The sequence below is a fragment of the Ceratotherium simum genome, chromosome 25 (genome assembly GCF_057802395.1).
Source record: "Ceratotherium simum simum isolate JZ-2026a chromosome 25, ASM5780239v1, whole genome shotgun sequence".
NCBI classification, from domain to species: Eukaryota; Metazoa; Chordata; class Mammalia; order Perissodactyla; family Rhinocerotidae; genus Ceratotherium; species Ceratotherium simum.
Genome location: NC_141924.1, coordinates 30,479,687 through 30,496,956, shown reverse-complemented (window position 1 = coordinate 30,496,956; position 17,270 = coordinate 30,479,687). Strand labels below are relative to the sequence as shown.

Here is a 17,270-nt window from a genome sequence, read left to right as displayed (position 1 = left end):
TTTAATTCAAAAGAAAAATATTGAATGTTGGCATTACTATCCTTCATTTTTCCACTTCCCATTATTTTATAGAATAATTATGTAGTTTTTCTACTATATATAGGTATAAAACTACTCTTATGCAACATGTACCATTCATAATGAGCCACACAGTAGTAAATTGATAGAATTATTGAGAAAAAAGGAACATTTTTCTGTTGAATCCTTTCTATTTTAATCCTTGCTAAATATTCATTTCTCTCCTTCCTTCTCACTCAAATGTGGCTTTCCTGGCTGAAATTACGATGTTCATTTGCATAATACCAAGGATAGAAATGATCATGAATGAAAGAGTAAGAGAAAAATAGCTGTTTAACATCCTCTGAACGGTTGGAAGCCCTAATAAGCTCTCTCTCTTCTTCTGATGTACACTTTGAAGCAGAAAGAAAGAGATTGCCAAGATGATGGTTGCCTAAAAACATGCTTAGAAGGAGACTTGGGAAAAGAAAGAACACAGTGTTACAAATGCCAGATTTAATGAGAACATCACAGAAACGAGATATCTCTTATTTAAAGATATGAAGAGTTTAAACAAATTATTCAGATTATACTTAAATATACAGGAAGTTGAGATTAGCGTATGAGAATTTTCCTTCCTTACAAAAGTAGCTTTAAGGTATTATGAAAATAAAATGAAGGTTTTTAATATTTTAGTTTATTGAAACTAATGATATTCGCTTTTTATTATCACCTCTTTAAATAGTGATAACTTATTCTAACGATAGTTTAAACGGTAATTGACAAATCTTGTTGGTATCACCATCAGCTCGCTCCCGGGGAAACTATAACGTGAAAGCAGAGAGAAGGTGAGTGAGGGCTCAGGCCCTGTGTCCTGTCAGTGGAGATGGATCCCCTTGGTCCAAGGTTTAAGATCTCTAGCTCCAGCCTTATCCTCCACGTTTCAGAGCCTGTTCCTTTCACTCTACCCAGCTTGTATTTTTATTTATGTGCTGCTTATCTTCTTCTGCCTTTCCTTTCGTCTTGCACAGAAAGCCCTCTTTTATTCTCTTCCTTTCAAAATTCTGCTAATCCTCTAAGACCACTTTGTTTCATATTCTTTCAAAACACTAACTGGTAACCCGATGTAGGATGACGTCTGATTTTTCTCTTACTTGGTGCCCATAACACCCACTATTTACAGCATGTTGTTCTGATATTGTTGGGCACTTAGTAAACTGACTATGCCATTTTGTTATGTGTTGTTATCTTTATTAACTGATCCATGGAAAATCTTAAGGAAAAATCGTCACTTCCTTTAAAAAAATTTGATATATTTTCTCCTAATGGGTAAATGTTTATTGCTTTTCTCATCTTGGCTGTCAGAAAGTTCATAACTAAATCTTCTCTTAATTATATTAACTCAACAGTACATTATGAACAGTTTATTTTTACTTTACATTATTTCCCTTGTATCTATATTTCTTATTCTAATATATAGCAGCCAGATGATCTGTTACATTTATATTTTATATGTATTGCCTATTCTAATTATATATCCCCTCAATTATGTTCTATAATGACTAGCAGAGATAAATGAACATGAAATTAGAGTTTTCTATGTATGTGCTCCCAGTCTTAAGCATGTATTTCTCTGATATTCCTTGTAAGAAGCTGTGAACTCTTATCTCCACAAATACATAACTCATCACTAGGCAATCCTCTCCATTTTCTGAAAATTCTAATTTTTTACATTGTATTTTTAATGTTGAACAAAAGTCTGCTTCCCTGAAATTCCCATTCAATTGTCAGTAGAACAATTCTGTCATCTTGTAGTTGAAGCAAGTAAATTCAATTCCTGTTCTCTAACATGGTCCTTCAAATATGTCATTTGTGACTTTAAAATACAATTTAGATATCCACATCTCTATCAACTGTGCCTATAAGACATGATTTCCAGATCTCAAAGGTTAATGTCCCTCTTAAAATGTCTTGCCCAGGACCAGACTCAATGCTTCAAGAGTAGCCTACCAGAAGGAGACTTCCAATATTTCTTTTGGGCATTGAAGTCTGGCTTATTTAAATGGGCACTGATATTTTGAGAGGAAACCACATCATCATCACCCCACAGGTAGAGAGCTGGACTAGAGAACAAATGTTATCAGGATTCTATTGCCCTATGTGAACAGAAAATGCATTTACTGTTACAGAAGGCTTCCTTAGCAAGGCTTAACATCATTTGATTGGGTTAGTCATTCTGCATTTATAACACACCCTCCTCCAACTACAGATATATTCATTCTTTGCCTTTTTTGACCTTCCCCTATGTCCTGGGAGGCTGATCTCTGGGGACTGCATCACCCAGATGCCCTTGTCCTCTGGCCTCCAGTTAGGTTCAACCATAGGAGACACTGGCAGGAAATCAAGAGGTAGGACTCTAGCTCCCCAGCTCTCCCAAGGCTCTGGGACTCCCTAGTTCTTCAGGCCTTGTGGGCTTGGGTGTTTCCCAATGCCTTGTTCGTTCCCATTCCCCTTTAAAAATAGTCCCTTCAGTAAAGTCTGCTCTGTGAAACCCTTTTGAGAGTGTTATCTCTTCTCTGCTGGGATCCTGACTGGTAGACTGGATGTGTTACATTATAATGAAGTAGAGATAAGTGAAAATTACAATAAAAACAGATACGGATAAGGATGTAGTGTGCATAATACATACATATTTTAAGATGGAATTATATTTACTAAACAAAATATACATCTTATCCCTTTTTCTCTTGGTGGTGATCTTTGAGCCTTTACAAAGTCATTTGCACCTCTTAGAAAATGAATGAAAGACAACGGAAACAAAGAAATAAAATAATACTAAGATCAATCCATTTTGTGTTTTGTTCCACTATTGAAGTACAACTAACTGGGAAGATAAAGATTTTTACATGAAACATGAGAGAAGATTAAGATATAAAGTATTTTTTATGAAGCAAATACTAAAGATATATGGGGTATATTGTAAGAAAATTGGATGATTTTTTAGAGATTAATGAATTTGATACTTTGCTTCATCACCACCCACAAAAAGAGAATTTAATAAACATTTGTGTGCTTATTAATTACTATATAGTACTCCTGGCCTTACCTAAGTTTTGTTTTAAAAGAACACTTTGAGTCAGATCCTGTTACAACTCAAAAAAAAAAATTCTTACATGAAGATTCTTCAGGTTCTTAAAGTCCCCATCTTTGATTTCAGTTATTTTGTTGTTTTGCAGGTCCAGCAGCGTGGTGTCAGGGGGAAGATCTTTTGGCACTTTGTCCAGACCTAGAACAACAGTAAAAGCAATCAGTAAAAAGGGACACGTGGCCACAGAATCACAAAGGATGTGTTTACAAAGAAAGCAATGTTGCAACGATAGTTTTACCACAACATATTTTTATCATAACATATTTTTTTCTTCTAGGAATTATATCAATAGTAGTTTAAAATATCTTTTATCTTTTCCAACCAAGTCAAACAACTTTTTAAAAATCATAAATGGAACAGATTATTTTCCCCATGTAATTACTCTCCTGCATAAGGAGAGAATTTGTATTTTCTTAGGGTGTGGCTCAAATCTGTCAGTACACAGTATGTTTTACTTGTTTGTTCTTGTGTTAGAAAGTACGTAATTCTTTTGATGTGTTAAGTACGAGTGATTTTTAAATCTATACCTTTCTGCATAAATATCCTGTCATTAGAGAAAAACTTTAGCCAAATCATCAAAGATCCTTTTGATAAACCTAACACTGTCACAGATCTACATTTAAAATTAAAATTATATGAACATTCAAGCAAGTTTTTGTGTCAACAACATGAAAATTTATCCAAACTTTTGGGAGAATAGTTCTTTCAGTTTTAATTGGAATGCCAAAACAATATCAACTTTAGTTGATATTTTATGGCCAATAGATACATGGATACTTAGAATAAAATAAAATAAATTTGCTAGTATAATTTCTCTAAAATTTATTATACAAAGCATTACTTTTGGACTTTAAATTTAGGTCTAACTAATTGAGTTACTGTTTTTAGTTTATAAATGTAAACACATTGAATAACCAAATGCTCTATGGTATTAAAAAACTTTTCAATAGTCATTCAACTAGATATATAAAGATGAAGTGTTTTTATTCAAAAAGTATGGCATAGGAAATAAATCATCCTTATGAATGGTAATGGAGAAAAATATTAAATGATATAGCCTTTTGCCTTTCTCTCTTCCATTGGCTTTGTTCCATGTTGATGTAGGATGTTAAGCAAAAATTTGGTATTCTATTAACTCAAATTCATGTGATCATTCCTATATTTTAAGATTTCATAACATAAATCAGAAATATTTTTAAACTTCTCCATCATATCTGAGACTTGAAGTGCTGAAGATTGCTCTTTCATACATTCAACAAAGCTTTATGGAATACCTCCTGGGCACCATCAATTTATGAGGCCCTGGGGATACAGCAGGAGCAAGATAGAAATTGTCCACTTCCTCATGGAAAATATAATTCAATCTATAGTTTTCAGCTAAAAAGAAAATTGCAAGAGAGTTTATAGTAACTGCTCTGTTAGGAAGATATCTTTCCAATTTTGAGTGTTACGTAAATGTATACTGGTCAATTATCATGGTACCTACATTCCTATTTTCGTGTCTTCCATGAAAATTACAGAAAATATATCTGAAATTACCTACTTCTGAGTTCTTTCGAAATAATACTTTGTTCACTTTATCACTGCTCTGTTGATAGTGGGAAAAAAGTCTAGTTCCCAATTCAGTGATCAACTATCATTATAAATTTGAATATGAAAATGCGGATGATTCTAAACATACATAAATGTATCTAAGATTCATGACAGAAACAGTTTACAGAGAAATAACAAGAGTGAAGTATTTTCAGCGACAGCAAATCACCAGAACAGCCACCTTGTAGGAGGAGATTTAACTGCACGATGTAGTCGTGATCGATGCCAGTTTCAGAAATGCCAGGTTGCTAATTTCATGCAATTAGAAGTGGTAGACTTCTGCCAAATCTTTGATAATTAGCGTTCTCCAACCAAGAAAAGGCACATTTCCTTTCATTTGGAAAAAAGTTACTGCCTACATTTCATCATTAGTTTGTGGGCTTCTCTGTCCAAGTCTTAATTTCCACTCGTGCTTGCTTTTATACATTGTTGAATTTTAATTCTAGTGGCTCTCGTAACATTTGTTTAATGTCAAAGTGCAGATAAATTTCAGATGTGGAGAGAAAAAAATGATATATCTGGATGGCTGACAATTTTGATTATGTTGTGATCCTCAAATTTTATAACCATAGGAACTGCTTGGGGTGAATTATATACATTTTTTTTCCTGAAGATTTAGCATAAAAAAACAACTTCAGGCTTGTGATTTTTGCAGGTTAGTTCTTAGAGAGTCATTTTAATTATTAAAATCATAACTCTATAATCTACCCAGAATTACTAGCAAATTCATATCCATTTGGGGGATTTCACATATCAGAATTTTATTAAAACTTTGTATTTTTGTAGCTTTAAAGTTTATAAAAAATTGAAAGAAAGTTATATTATTTACCTCACAACAATCCAGTGAGATAGGTAAGGCAGTATGTTAATTTCATTTTTCCAGGTGATTTTTAGAAAAGGTTTAATGACACAAACAAGCTCATGTAGCTAGGAGTGACAAAATGCAGACTAGAAGACAATTCTCCTAGCTTCCAACAAGATATTTTTTCTGTCCTACCTATCTGTATCCCCAACAAGAATTGTTCTGACATCAGACCCAATAATATGCCATATATTTAAGGACTAGACAGGGCATCGGGGTATTAACTAGCTTGCTCAACAAGCATGGGTAGAGTATGATGGGGAAATTATCCCAGTTATGAGTTCTTAGAATGTCATAAAGGGACTGTTAAGTATCAGCTAGTCTATGGTTCCCAAATGCTGGTCAGGTGGACTCTATGATGAGGTTCTTATTAGTTTATATCAAAATCAGAAAAAAATGAGAGCAATCTAGTTAGTTTTAGTATAAATTATCACACACACGTACATACACACACACATTTCTGAGACTAGCTCCTGCTCTCATTTTAAATATACCTTCCTTTGAAAAATGATTCTGATAGCAGATGGCAGGTTGTTGTTATTTTGTTGGATTTCGTTTTGACCTTAATAAGAAATTAACTTACTCAATGTTCAAAAAACTTTACTTGTCCCAGAAATCATGGAACTTCTAAGCTAGTCCAATACTCTCTTTTCACAGGTAAAGAAACAGAAACCCAATAAAGTTAAATGGCTTATTCAAGTTGCCTCATGGTTAAACTAAACCAAGAACAAGATGGTATGAGTCTCACACTAGAACTACTTGATGTACCATTGATGCATGCAAACGTGCATATTTTTAAGATGCTGATCTACGCTGTCCCTTGAACATACTGTGCTTATTCCTAGCTACTGTTTCTGTTCATATCATTACGTTTTGTGGAATACTCCACCTACTCATTTCCTTCTCTTTCTATTTTAACAATCCTTTAAAGTGTACCCATTATTGCCCCTCCTCTATAATATTCGTCCTAACCACTCCAGATAACAATGATTCCCCCTCCAAACTCCTTATATATAAGCTTATGATGTATTGTCCTGCATTTTAGTTTTCTTTCTTTTCTGTAAGTTCTGGAGAAGCAGAAACGAATGAGTATTTTTCATCAGAGCTTTGATCTTACTACTTTACACACCGATGTAGCTTTTTGATTGACTAGTTTTAAAATCATAGTCTGCCCTGCTGTCTCATGGTGAAAAGGTCATAATCAACTTCAAGATCTTCTCTGCTATATTTTGTTACAATCACCTCTTCACATCCTGCCATCATGAGGGTTCTTATTTTTCCTCAGAAGTATTAGGATACAACTGGCTATAATAATCATAATTCTCTTTCTGATTCTTGGTTGGCCAGGAACACTTTAGAAACGAATGCTGCCGTCAAATATATCATCCCCATTATCTGCACCTGAAAATTGTCTTGCTTTCTTCTGTGTCTTCGATATATTTGTGACGAACCTTTTGTCAAAATAATATGGAAGGGAGAAAGTGGGTGGGGATATATAGGAAAATACTGGCATAAGTTGATACTTGTTGAAGCTTATCTTATTTTGTAGATTTTGCATATTTAAAATGTTTCTATAAACTTCTTTTATAAGACTGCTATTTGAATTTTAACCCTGGTTCCTCTTCTTCATCTTTCAGATCACTGGGCAAATTGCTTAAGCTCTCAATGCCTCAGTTTTCTTGCATCTTTCATGGAATTTTTGTGAGAATTCAATAAGCTGTTCTACAAAATATTCTCCTACATAGTGTACAGCAGGGCCTCAATTACTGGTACCTATAATTATTATCAATAAGGAGATGAGAGGGTGCAGCTCCAATTATCTTGCTGATTATTAGTCTGTAAATCTATGACAAAGTGATTGCTTTCTGCGTTTTGAGTTTTTTCTGTAGAATACAAATTATAATGCATGTTATCCTGGAAGCTAGAATCTGTTTTGCTGGTGTATCACACACAGATTTTTTTCACCTAAGCGCTTGGTCCTGGGTTAGATTTTCTTGTCAGTCATTTTGTCATCTTATTGCATCATCATTGCTCCCATGAAGTCCAGGGTCTTTGGAGAGCTTGTCTCCAAAGCTTCACCTTTGGATGGTAACCCTTCAGTTTAGTAAGCACATGTTCCCAACAAATAATTAGCCCCCCAAAAGCTGTTCCTGGTCAATTTAACCATATTTTAATAGTGGCAAATACTACAGTCCTTTGCAAATCTGTAAAATATCAGTCTTTGTTTTTTTTGGTCATAACATCTTTAGATTTAAATGACCTGTGTTAAAATCAACTCAGTCACTAACTAGAGATTACCAGGATCTCCAACTTAGCATCTGTCAGCTTTATTTCTTCATCTGAAAATGCTGGACATGAAGTAGACTGAGGTAGAAATACACTAGACCTACGGATTATTTTGTGGTGATTAAAAAGTTTATTGCTATTACAAATTGTTTATTTGAACGAAAACTAATCTTCCAAGAGTATAAAAGCAGGCAGTATGCTAATGGAAACAGTTATTCTACCTTAAGTGATGTTTTTAACCTTAAGCTTTTAAATAAACTTAACAAATTCTGTCTTTATATATGATTTTATTAACCACATAGGATTTTAACTAAACGATTCTTATTGATACTGATAAATTTTATAGTCATTCATAAAATGATGTGAAAAGTGAGATACTAATCTTTTTAAATGAGATACCAATTAGCCAGGTAAAATTTGCTTCCAAAAAGATATTCTATAATGGAAACAAAGTCACAAAGATATGACTCAATGCCTTTTTTACAATCTTCAATAGAAAGTTTCATACTATGAAGTAAACTTGTAAATTAATTTGAATATAATTGATTTACCCTCTAAGTAGTTAGCAATTGTTAAATAATGACCTTCATAGGGACATGTAATATCCGTGGACCTTCTATATATGATATGTAATTTATGCTTGTACTTCTAATTAAAAATGTACATAAATCTAAGTGAATGTGTAGATAATTACATTTTCCAAAGATGGCATTAATTATATCTCTCATCCTATATGCTCTTACTGAGTACAAACTTGTCCCAACCCTAGCAAAAGATGGAGTCAAATTCCCCCTCGGTTTGGATCTGGCATGGCCTTATGGTGCCTCTATGAACTAATGGAATGTGGCAGAAGTGACATAGCATGACTTTTGACGGGTCAGAAAAGGTTGTACTGCTGCCGCCCAATTCTTCTGGGAAGCTTGCTCTGGGGGCAGCCAGGGGCCATGTAAGAAGTCTGTCTATGCTGGGACCACCATGTGGAGAGGCCACCTGAGGCACTCCAGATGACAGAATGGCTGAGTTTGCAGGCGACAGTAGCACCAACTGCCAGTCATGAGAGTGAGCCATCTCAGGCGTCCAGCCTAGACTTAGCCTCCCCCTGACTAGGGCCTCAGCCAACTCATGACTGCAAATGCATGAGAGATTCCAGGTGAGAACAGCCCTTCTGAGCCCTGCTCAAATTGCTTGTACCTCAAATCATGAGCAAAATAAAATTATTTTTTTAAATTACAAGTTTTGAGGCAATATTTATTCCGCAATTAACAGGAGCAGAGTGGTTTCCTAAATTTGATTATTTTTTAATAAGAATCTTTTAATATAATTCTAAATTTTCCATTAAAATGTAATTATTTCTAAGTCTAGTCTGAATTATTTATTTGCTCTCCCAAATTCTGTAAAAGGAATTTTACTTTTTTAAAAATGGGGTTATTTATTACAATAAGTAAAACTCCACTTAAGACTTTACCAGAAAAGCATTTCTGAAATAAAGGCTGATAAGAATTGTGCATTTTTTTTTCCAGTTGTCCCAGTGATGAATAGCATTGTTCTCCTAGCAAATGTCAGCAATCTGGTAAACATCATGTTGGACAAAGGCCAGATTGTCCTAAAACATCATGTGATTTTTTTTCTTTTCTGTCTTGTGGCAGGGGTCCAAACTCTAAGATTTATTCTTGTTGATTTCCAACAATATTTTTATAATTCTGTCTTCAATTTAATAAGTAGGACAACGGTGATACACTTCAATTTTTGGCACATGACCAAAATAATATGTCCCAGCTCTATTAAAAAAATCTTTCCGCTCAAGACTTGCAAGTTTCCCTCTTAAAAATGGCAATTTGACTGTGATGGCAGTTGGCTCAGGTTTCAGAAATAGAAGATTCCCCCTTTAATTCCATTCTTTTCCCGAATTAACTCAAGGAAGTTATAAGCTTCCTAGTTCTACCATCATCCTCAAAGAGAAGAGGGAGCCATGCACCACAGCTCCATGACTCCTAATTTCCGGTCAGCCGTGTTCCCTTCTGATTCCAGCTTGATCGATTCAAGAATATCGTAGAATGACGCACTCATCCAAGCCCTAAGCCATGCATATATTCATTTATTCATTCATCAAGCATTTATTGATGTTTGAGAGCCTACTAAGTATAAGGTATTTTGTCGAGTAGAGTCTACAAGGATAAATTACCAGCATGCTTCCCTCCTGGTAGAGAAAGTAGATGTCTAAATAGGTAATTAAAAGATATTGAATAATTACATATGTATATATAATTGATTATTATAGAATAATCAAGGCGAATGCAGATTACAGAGAAAGCACAGAAGTAGCCAAGGTGCAGAGCTGCCTCAGAGCAATGCAGACTGAGTCAAGGGTTAATTGAATCTTGAGGGTTAAGAGTATAGCTGTTACAGGGCTTTCACCTTTTATTAAGACTGGATTGCAAACTGGTTTAATTCTTCTTTATCCTTATTTTCAAGGAAATATATAATCTTCTTGCTACTCTTTTGAAGGAGAAAAGTTAAGACTAGAGGGTCTCCTGCATTTCCTTGTTTACCAGGGAATTGATATTCCAGCTAAACTATTCCCACCCTGTCCTCTGGAGCCAGGGATGATCTTCCAGAGGAGAATGCATCACAGCTGGAGTCTAACCAAATACCTTGATCCCACACAGCTGCCTCTCTCTCCCCGCTGGGACTGAGAAGGAAACCAGGAATATGTCACTTCTTAGTCATGTCAAGGAGACAGACGCTTTTGGCCTTCTCTGACTCCTCTCTTCTGACTATCTTTAACCCCTTGAGTCAGGAGCCTTGGCTATCTGGGTCACAAATGAGCATTACTCTTGCTGCGTCTGAGGATCTGTCATACTCCACCCCTACCCAATACTAATTTAGGCAACCCACTGGGCATGCTCTGTGCACAGCTTCCTTCTTGTCCTACATCTTGGAGACTCCTTTTTGATGTATCTGAAACTCCAAATGAGAGTCACTCCATGTCCCTGCTGCTGCAGAGCCAGACATAAACTATGAAAGCAACAGAGCTTCCAGCATTTTCTCTGCCCCTCTACAAAAGAGCTCTAATTTATTCTTCTGGATTGATTTCATGGAAGAAGTCTAATGGTTCATTTACCTCATATATAAGATTTGCTTCTGGAAAACCAATTTCCCCAGACAAGAGACAAGTTGTGGCATGTGGTGACCACTGACAAAATTTTCACCAGTTGAAGCAAAATGATTAAAAAGAAGGAAATGAAATCTATGCAATTTAAAGGGTTTATTTTTTTCCTGAGATTTTTCAAAATTAAAATATCCTTTGCAATATGAGGTACATTTTAGGAACCAGTAGCTATTTGTAATGCTTTTACATAGCAAAATAAAATGTTCCATCTTCTGGCATCATCTCTAGAGGGCTAAAAATGTGGGTTGGGAATCATTTATGATTATAAAATAGCCAAATGCTTCATTGTGCTCCACTCAACCAAACCTATTTTGTTCAAAGGAATAGCATTTGGAGAACACTGAATTGCTTGATAATTATACAATTTTCTAATTCTTGTCTATTTACATTTGGAGGTGATGTGGCCCTCTTTATGGGGGAGGGGAAAGAAGGTGCCATTTTGTATCCAGCTTGACAAGTCATATACTTATTAGAGGTTCTCAATTTCAAAGAAAAATAAAGGAACGTATCAGAAAGAACCTCATGTTATTAGCCTACTGTGTCTGAAATGGTAATCTGAATATAACAGTTACTATGATAAATATTTTATATTCTTACCTAATGAAGTAAGATATATTCCCATTTATCAAATGAGGAAATAGATTTTGAAAAGTTCAAAGTTACAGGTAGTAAATGGTAAAGCAGGACTTGAGTTCAGAGGTGTTGAACTGCATAATCCAAGTTCTTCCCACTATTAAATAATTTTAAAAGGTATTTCAGGGGTCAGCCTCATAGCCTAGTGGTTAAGTTTGGCACTCTCTGCTTCGGTGGCCTGGGTGCAGAGCTACACCACTCAGGGGCAGCCATGTTGTGGCGGCACCCCATATACAAAACAGAGGAAGACTGACACAGAGGTTAGCTCAGGGAAAATATTCCTCAAAATTAAAAAAAAAAAAGAGAGATGTCAATTCTTTTGAAACTTGTTTATAAGAAACGTATCAATAACTATTACTTTCATTTGGAAGAATAGTGAAAAATAATGCTTATGCTTTTTTCACCTGTCAGGGCTGATCTGCTTTACAGCCATGAGATACCAAATGTCAGTACCAAATAATGCTACCTGGTGACCCTTAATCCAAAAATGAATGGCTGAGCCGGAGAGTACACAGGTAAGGGAAACCATCTTCCTTCAAGATACTAAGTACATAAGACAAAAGCATCCAATCACAGGATCAATGTTAAAACATTTTTTAAAGATTTGACAAGAATGAGTTACATGGTAGGTTTATTATTTTAAGTAACTCATAGATTTCTGAATTCGCTAAACATATTTATTTTTTATTGCTATTTTTTATAAGTGCTATAGTTAAGAGTGAATTGTTTTATGCCTTAAGAGGATAGATAAAGAAATAAGAGAAGATATGGGTCTCATATAATTCTGGTTCAAATTAAAAGCTAAATTACATCAAGTTCAGCCAACCAATTTGCAACATCTATGAAGAATTCATTACTTCCTTGGACAGGCTAAAATGTACGTTTACTCTTTCAATCCTCATGCTCTAGAAAAACATATTATAATGCTATTCTGATAAGTTAGAACCAGGGACTAAAATAGTCAACGTATCTTCTTGAACACCTCAAGTTTTCCCATGGACTAATTATTCAATTTTAATTTCATAGTTTTTACATCTTAGCTTTCAAAAAATTGTTTAAAAACTTGATATTGCTTAACTTTGTCAGAAATACTTCTTAGTGGCAAAAATAGTCAAACATTTTAATAAGAAATGTTTGTTTATATTAAATATTGTTTAGATAATAAGATGACAAAGGACTCTTGTCTTTCAACACTATAGCTCCTCTCTGCTCATTAAAAGCTCTGGCAGGGATAATCCTTAAGAAAACATTATTAGCCTTTGATACAGACAAGCATTCATGTTTCTCATCCCAAAGTGCATTGCATTTTTTTCTTTATTGTAGTAATTCAAGCTTCACATTTAGATCGCTAGACAACTTAAAACAAAAAATAAAATCAACAGCATTGTCTTTATTATGAATGAGGTTGCTCATTTCTTCTTCTTTGCTTTTTTCCTACTTTTCTTCCATCTTTAACTCCACATAATCATCATACATTTAAAAAACATATTGAGCCTCTACTATGAGCCAGGTAACTCACACATATAATAGGATCTCTGAGACTGACAATTTTTCTACAGATGGAGATATCAAGGCTCTGAACAGCTTGCCAAGATCATAAAATGAGCAGGAGTTAGATAGTAGTTAAAAATGTGAATAGTGTTTTCTTTAAAGGCAAGTGGATTATCCTTTCCTTTAAGAAATGTGTATCAGATCAAAAATTTTGACAAAATATTTAAATATGCATCTGTGAATTAATAAAAATAAAAATAAGTTGGATGAGCCCATTGCTCATTGGAACTCAGTTGTCTTAGTTAAATATGGTTCCCCAAAACAACTCATTACAGTCTTAGCTACCTCTTCCGTGTATAACAGTCAGTAAGCCTATGTGTAACAAAGGAATGATGTACACTCTGGGCTCTTAGAGAAAAGATAATACGTAGAAAAATTCCTCATCTAAAACAACACAAAATAAACAAAACAAACAACAAGGACAACAACAAAAGTGTCTCATGAGACATCCAAGTCAATGAACTTGATGTTTTTCTAAGACTACATTTTTCTGTCTAGTTTTGAGCAATAGGCTTGGGGGAAAAATTGCCCCAATGCTTTCATCAGAGTCAAGCTTTATGAACTATTTAACATGCAAGCAAAGTAAAATTCTATTTATGGAAAAATAAAACTTCAGTCAAGTGACTGGACAAATCTTCCTTCCTTAAAAATATCAACCCTTCTGGTGCTGGCCCAGTGGCGCAAGCGGTTAAGTGCGTGCGCTCTGCTGCGGCGGCCCGGGGTTGGCCAGTTTGAATCCCTGGCGTGCGCTGACGCACTGCTTGGCAAGCCATGCTGTGGCGGCGTCCCATATAAAGTGGAGGAAGATGGGCATGGATGTTAGCCCAGGGCCAGTCTTCCTCAGAGGAGGATTGGCAGATGTTAGCTCAGGGCCGATCTTCCTCACAAAAAAAATATATATATCAATCCTTCATTGTTGATAATATACATAGTGAGAATAATCATGACTCGTTTTAACTGTGTTCTCAGAAGCAAAGAGATTTAACTTGTATCACATCTCTTAGGAACTCGGCCATTTTAGTAACTTTTGAGTAAGTTACCACTGGTATATCCATCATATGGTGATTCCTTTGTTCAGATATTTTCAACCCCGTTATTTTCCAGCCCAAACAATGCAGGTAATCTCTAGGTGCTTATAAAAGATTCTGTAGAGTTGAGAGTAATCTATTCTCCCCTGTAGCAAATATACAATTCAAAAAAGCATAATTACCACCAGTAGATTGTAAGATCCACAAGAACAGAGACCATACATGTCTTCCGCATACCTTTCTCCCCAGGGCCTAGAGCAGATCTGGCGCACTGTGGGGTCTCAATATATTTGCGAAATGAATGAATGAATGAATCTAGTCAAATTATCCTGTAGCCTTTTGAAAGCCTTTCTATACACTCTTTATTTAGGTTTTAAATGGCTATACAATATATGTCAGCGTTGAAGAAGCTATCTCAAAGTGTTTGTTTTTCAATTGTTAATATTTAACATATTTTCTGTTCTCCTGGGTTCCTGGATGTAGTTTATTCTAACTGTAGAAGTTAGTGGCAATGTTTCCTGCAAAACACTTCTAGAAAGCATGTTCTGAATAAATACAGGGCCTCTAAAAGAAGTGCCCTACTATGGTATGGGTTTTTTCCATAGGGAAATGCACCGTGGCAGAATCATTCTGTGAGGCTTTTTTCTTTTCTCTTTCCAATAAGAAAATGTACCAGAAGAAAAGAGGAATGTGAATCAGCTGCCACGTAAACAAAATTCATTCCCCTTTGGCCCTTCTGCTGGGGCTTCAAACTTTCTGGAGATTTATCTTCTAAGTGTATTGCTCTTGGAATTTCCAGGCCAAATTTCTCTTGCAAGATAATAAATCAAACTGTATTTACAACGTTAGGCTAAAGATATATGCTCCATGATTATATTGAATATTTACACCATACTTAGTTATAAAGATTTCCTTTGAAATTTTCTAAAGAATATAAACAGCTGGATTGCAAAATGCCAAAGCAAAGGCGGAACTAACACCCAGAGATTAAGGGAGTATTTTGGTATTTGAAAAATAATTTTTTGCTCTAAAATTTATTTGCTTTGCTTCTGATAACTCTGCATATTTTACAATTTAGTGGTGCTCAAACTCTGTTCTCTGAGCTAAGCCAAGAGTAGAGAGACGTGACCAACTTTTCTTAATATCTAAGATTTCATGAAAGCAAATCACAGAATTAAAATAAACCATCACTCTGCAATCCTAGAACATAAGACACTGTTTTGTTCAAAATTTTATTTTACAGCAGGGAGCCATGAAACTCAGAAAGATTGAAAAAAATAATAAATGACTTGTCCAAGACTGCAAAGTGATGGAATTCTGACTTTAAGAAGCTAGAAAAAAAGTCTCAACCTCAAAGCGACTTTTTTCTCTCCTACTCTGCTTCCTTCACTGCTCATTAGGTGGCACTGTCTCTCACTTTTGGAATTGAAGAGATTAAAAGAGAAAAAGCTAAATTTTCAGGAAAGCAATTCCCATGAAGAAAACAAACAAGGTAGGTAAAGAGAGCCTGCACCCCACTCACCCAAATCAGAACACTGGACAACTCGAAGATGGCATTGACAGCGGAAGGGACACACTGGTCCCAGACGCTCTAAGTCAGGAAACTCAGGAACGTGATCGTCCGGGCCTATCCCAGAAGCCTCATCTTCTAGCATGAAATCAAACAAGCCTCTTTGTTGAAATGGTCCAGCCCAGGAAACTTGTGCAAGCAGGAGGAAGATGATGGTTGCCTTCATGATTTATCTCACGTATTTTCACAACCAAGGATTCTAGGAAACAAATGAAAGGTTTAGAAGAGTAACACTGCCTAGTTTATGTGTCATTTCTTATATAGCGCTCCATAGTAGAGTGAGCATAGAGAAAAGCATAAAAAATAATATTTCATTTGTTGTTAGGAAGCAGAGCATTAAAAACGTGTTTGAAAGGTATATTATAGACTAACTGGCACATCTGTTTACTTATGAAGAGACATTTGAATTTATTTAAATTTGCTTGTTTTGAATTTTGAGTCTGAATTAAGACAATATATTATATATTCACATCATTTGCAAAATTGTCATGATGATAAATCATGTTGGAATTTTCAACGTTCCCTCAACACAAGCCATGCCTCAGTCAAATAAAGGTTTATCTCTACACATGAGAGATCTCCAAGTCCTGCTTCAGAAATATCTCTGGAAGCCAATCTCATTTCTCCATCTTACTGTATTTATCTTGGTCCAAGCCATTCTCATCACTCCCAGAACTATGGCAAGAGCTTCCAACTGGTCTCTTCCTTGAATATTTCCCCTATTCCAGGCCATCTTCCACTTTACTGCCCAAGTTATCTTCTAAAAACTAAATTTCATTATATTAACCTTCTACTGCAAACCTTTGGTTGACTTATCACGGCTTGCCGGTAAGGTCCACATCCCTTTTGTTGCATGTAAGACCACTCATAATTTGGTAGCAACTGATATTTCAAGCCACATTTCTCTCCATTTTCTCTCCACTCCCAGTCCCCGCCTCAACTCTCATACTCAAAGCTAATTGCCATTTAAAATACCTACCTTGTAAGAGTGTTGTAAAGATTAAATGAGAAAACGGGCTTCCCTTGTGTATTCCCCGGCTCATTCAGGTAGGATGCCACTCTCTCCCTCTTCTGTGCTCCCAAAGCACGTTGCTCTTACCTCTTTTAAAGAACTTATCACATTTTATTGTAATTTGTTTTGCGTGCTTGGTCTGTCCCCCACACTAGAAGATGTACTCCCTCAGGGCGTGTCTTATTATTCTTTGTTCTGTACCCCTGAGCCTTGCACAATATTTTGCACACAAATGACTCAATTGACCATCAATCTATTAACAATACAACTTATTCAATTTTTTCCAGGCAACCAATCAGTCTGATTTTTTAAAACACAAAATAATCTTTTTTCAATATCAAATTTCTAGCATAAGAAAGAGATCAAATTGAAAATCTCCACTTGGTATAAGCAAGATTCACTTTTAAAAATAAATCTATTG

General features: G+C 35.3%; 1 protein-coding gene across 1 annotated transcript in view; it reads right to left on the bottom strand.

Moving 5' to 3' along the window:
• The window catches only part of DCN (decorin), a 33,825-nt gene extending 16,901 nt beyond the window's left edge, over window positions 1-16,924 (bottom strand). The window contains exons 1-3 of the mRNA XM_087448593.1: window positions 16,817-16,924; window positions 15,790-16,036; window positions 3,171-3,283 (exon numbers count right to left, since the gene is read on the bottom strand). Coding sequence (XP_087304719.1) covers window positions 3,171-3,283; window positions 15,790-16,003 — 327 coding nt within the window. The 5' untranslated portion in view covers window positions 16,004-16,036; window positions 16,817-16,924. The remainder of the gene's footprint in view (window positions 1-3,170; window positions 3,284-15,789; window positions 16,037-16,816) is intronic.
• Window positions 16,925-17,270: the final 346 nt, after the last annotated feature.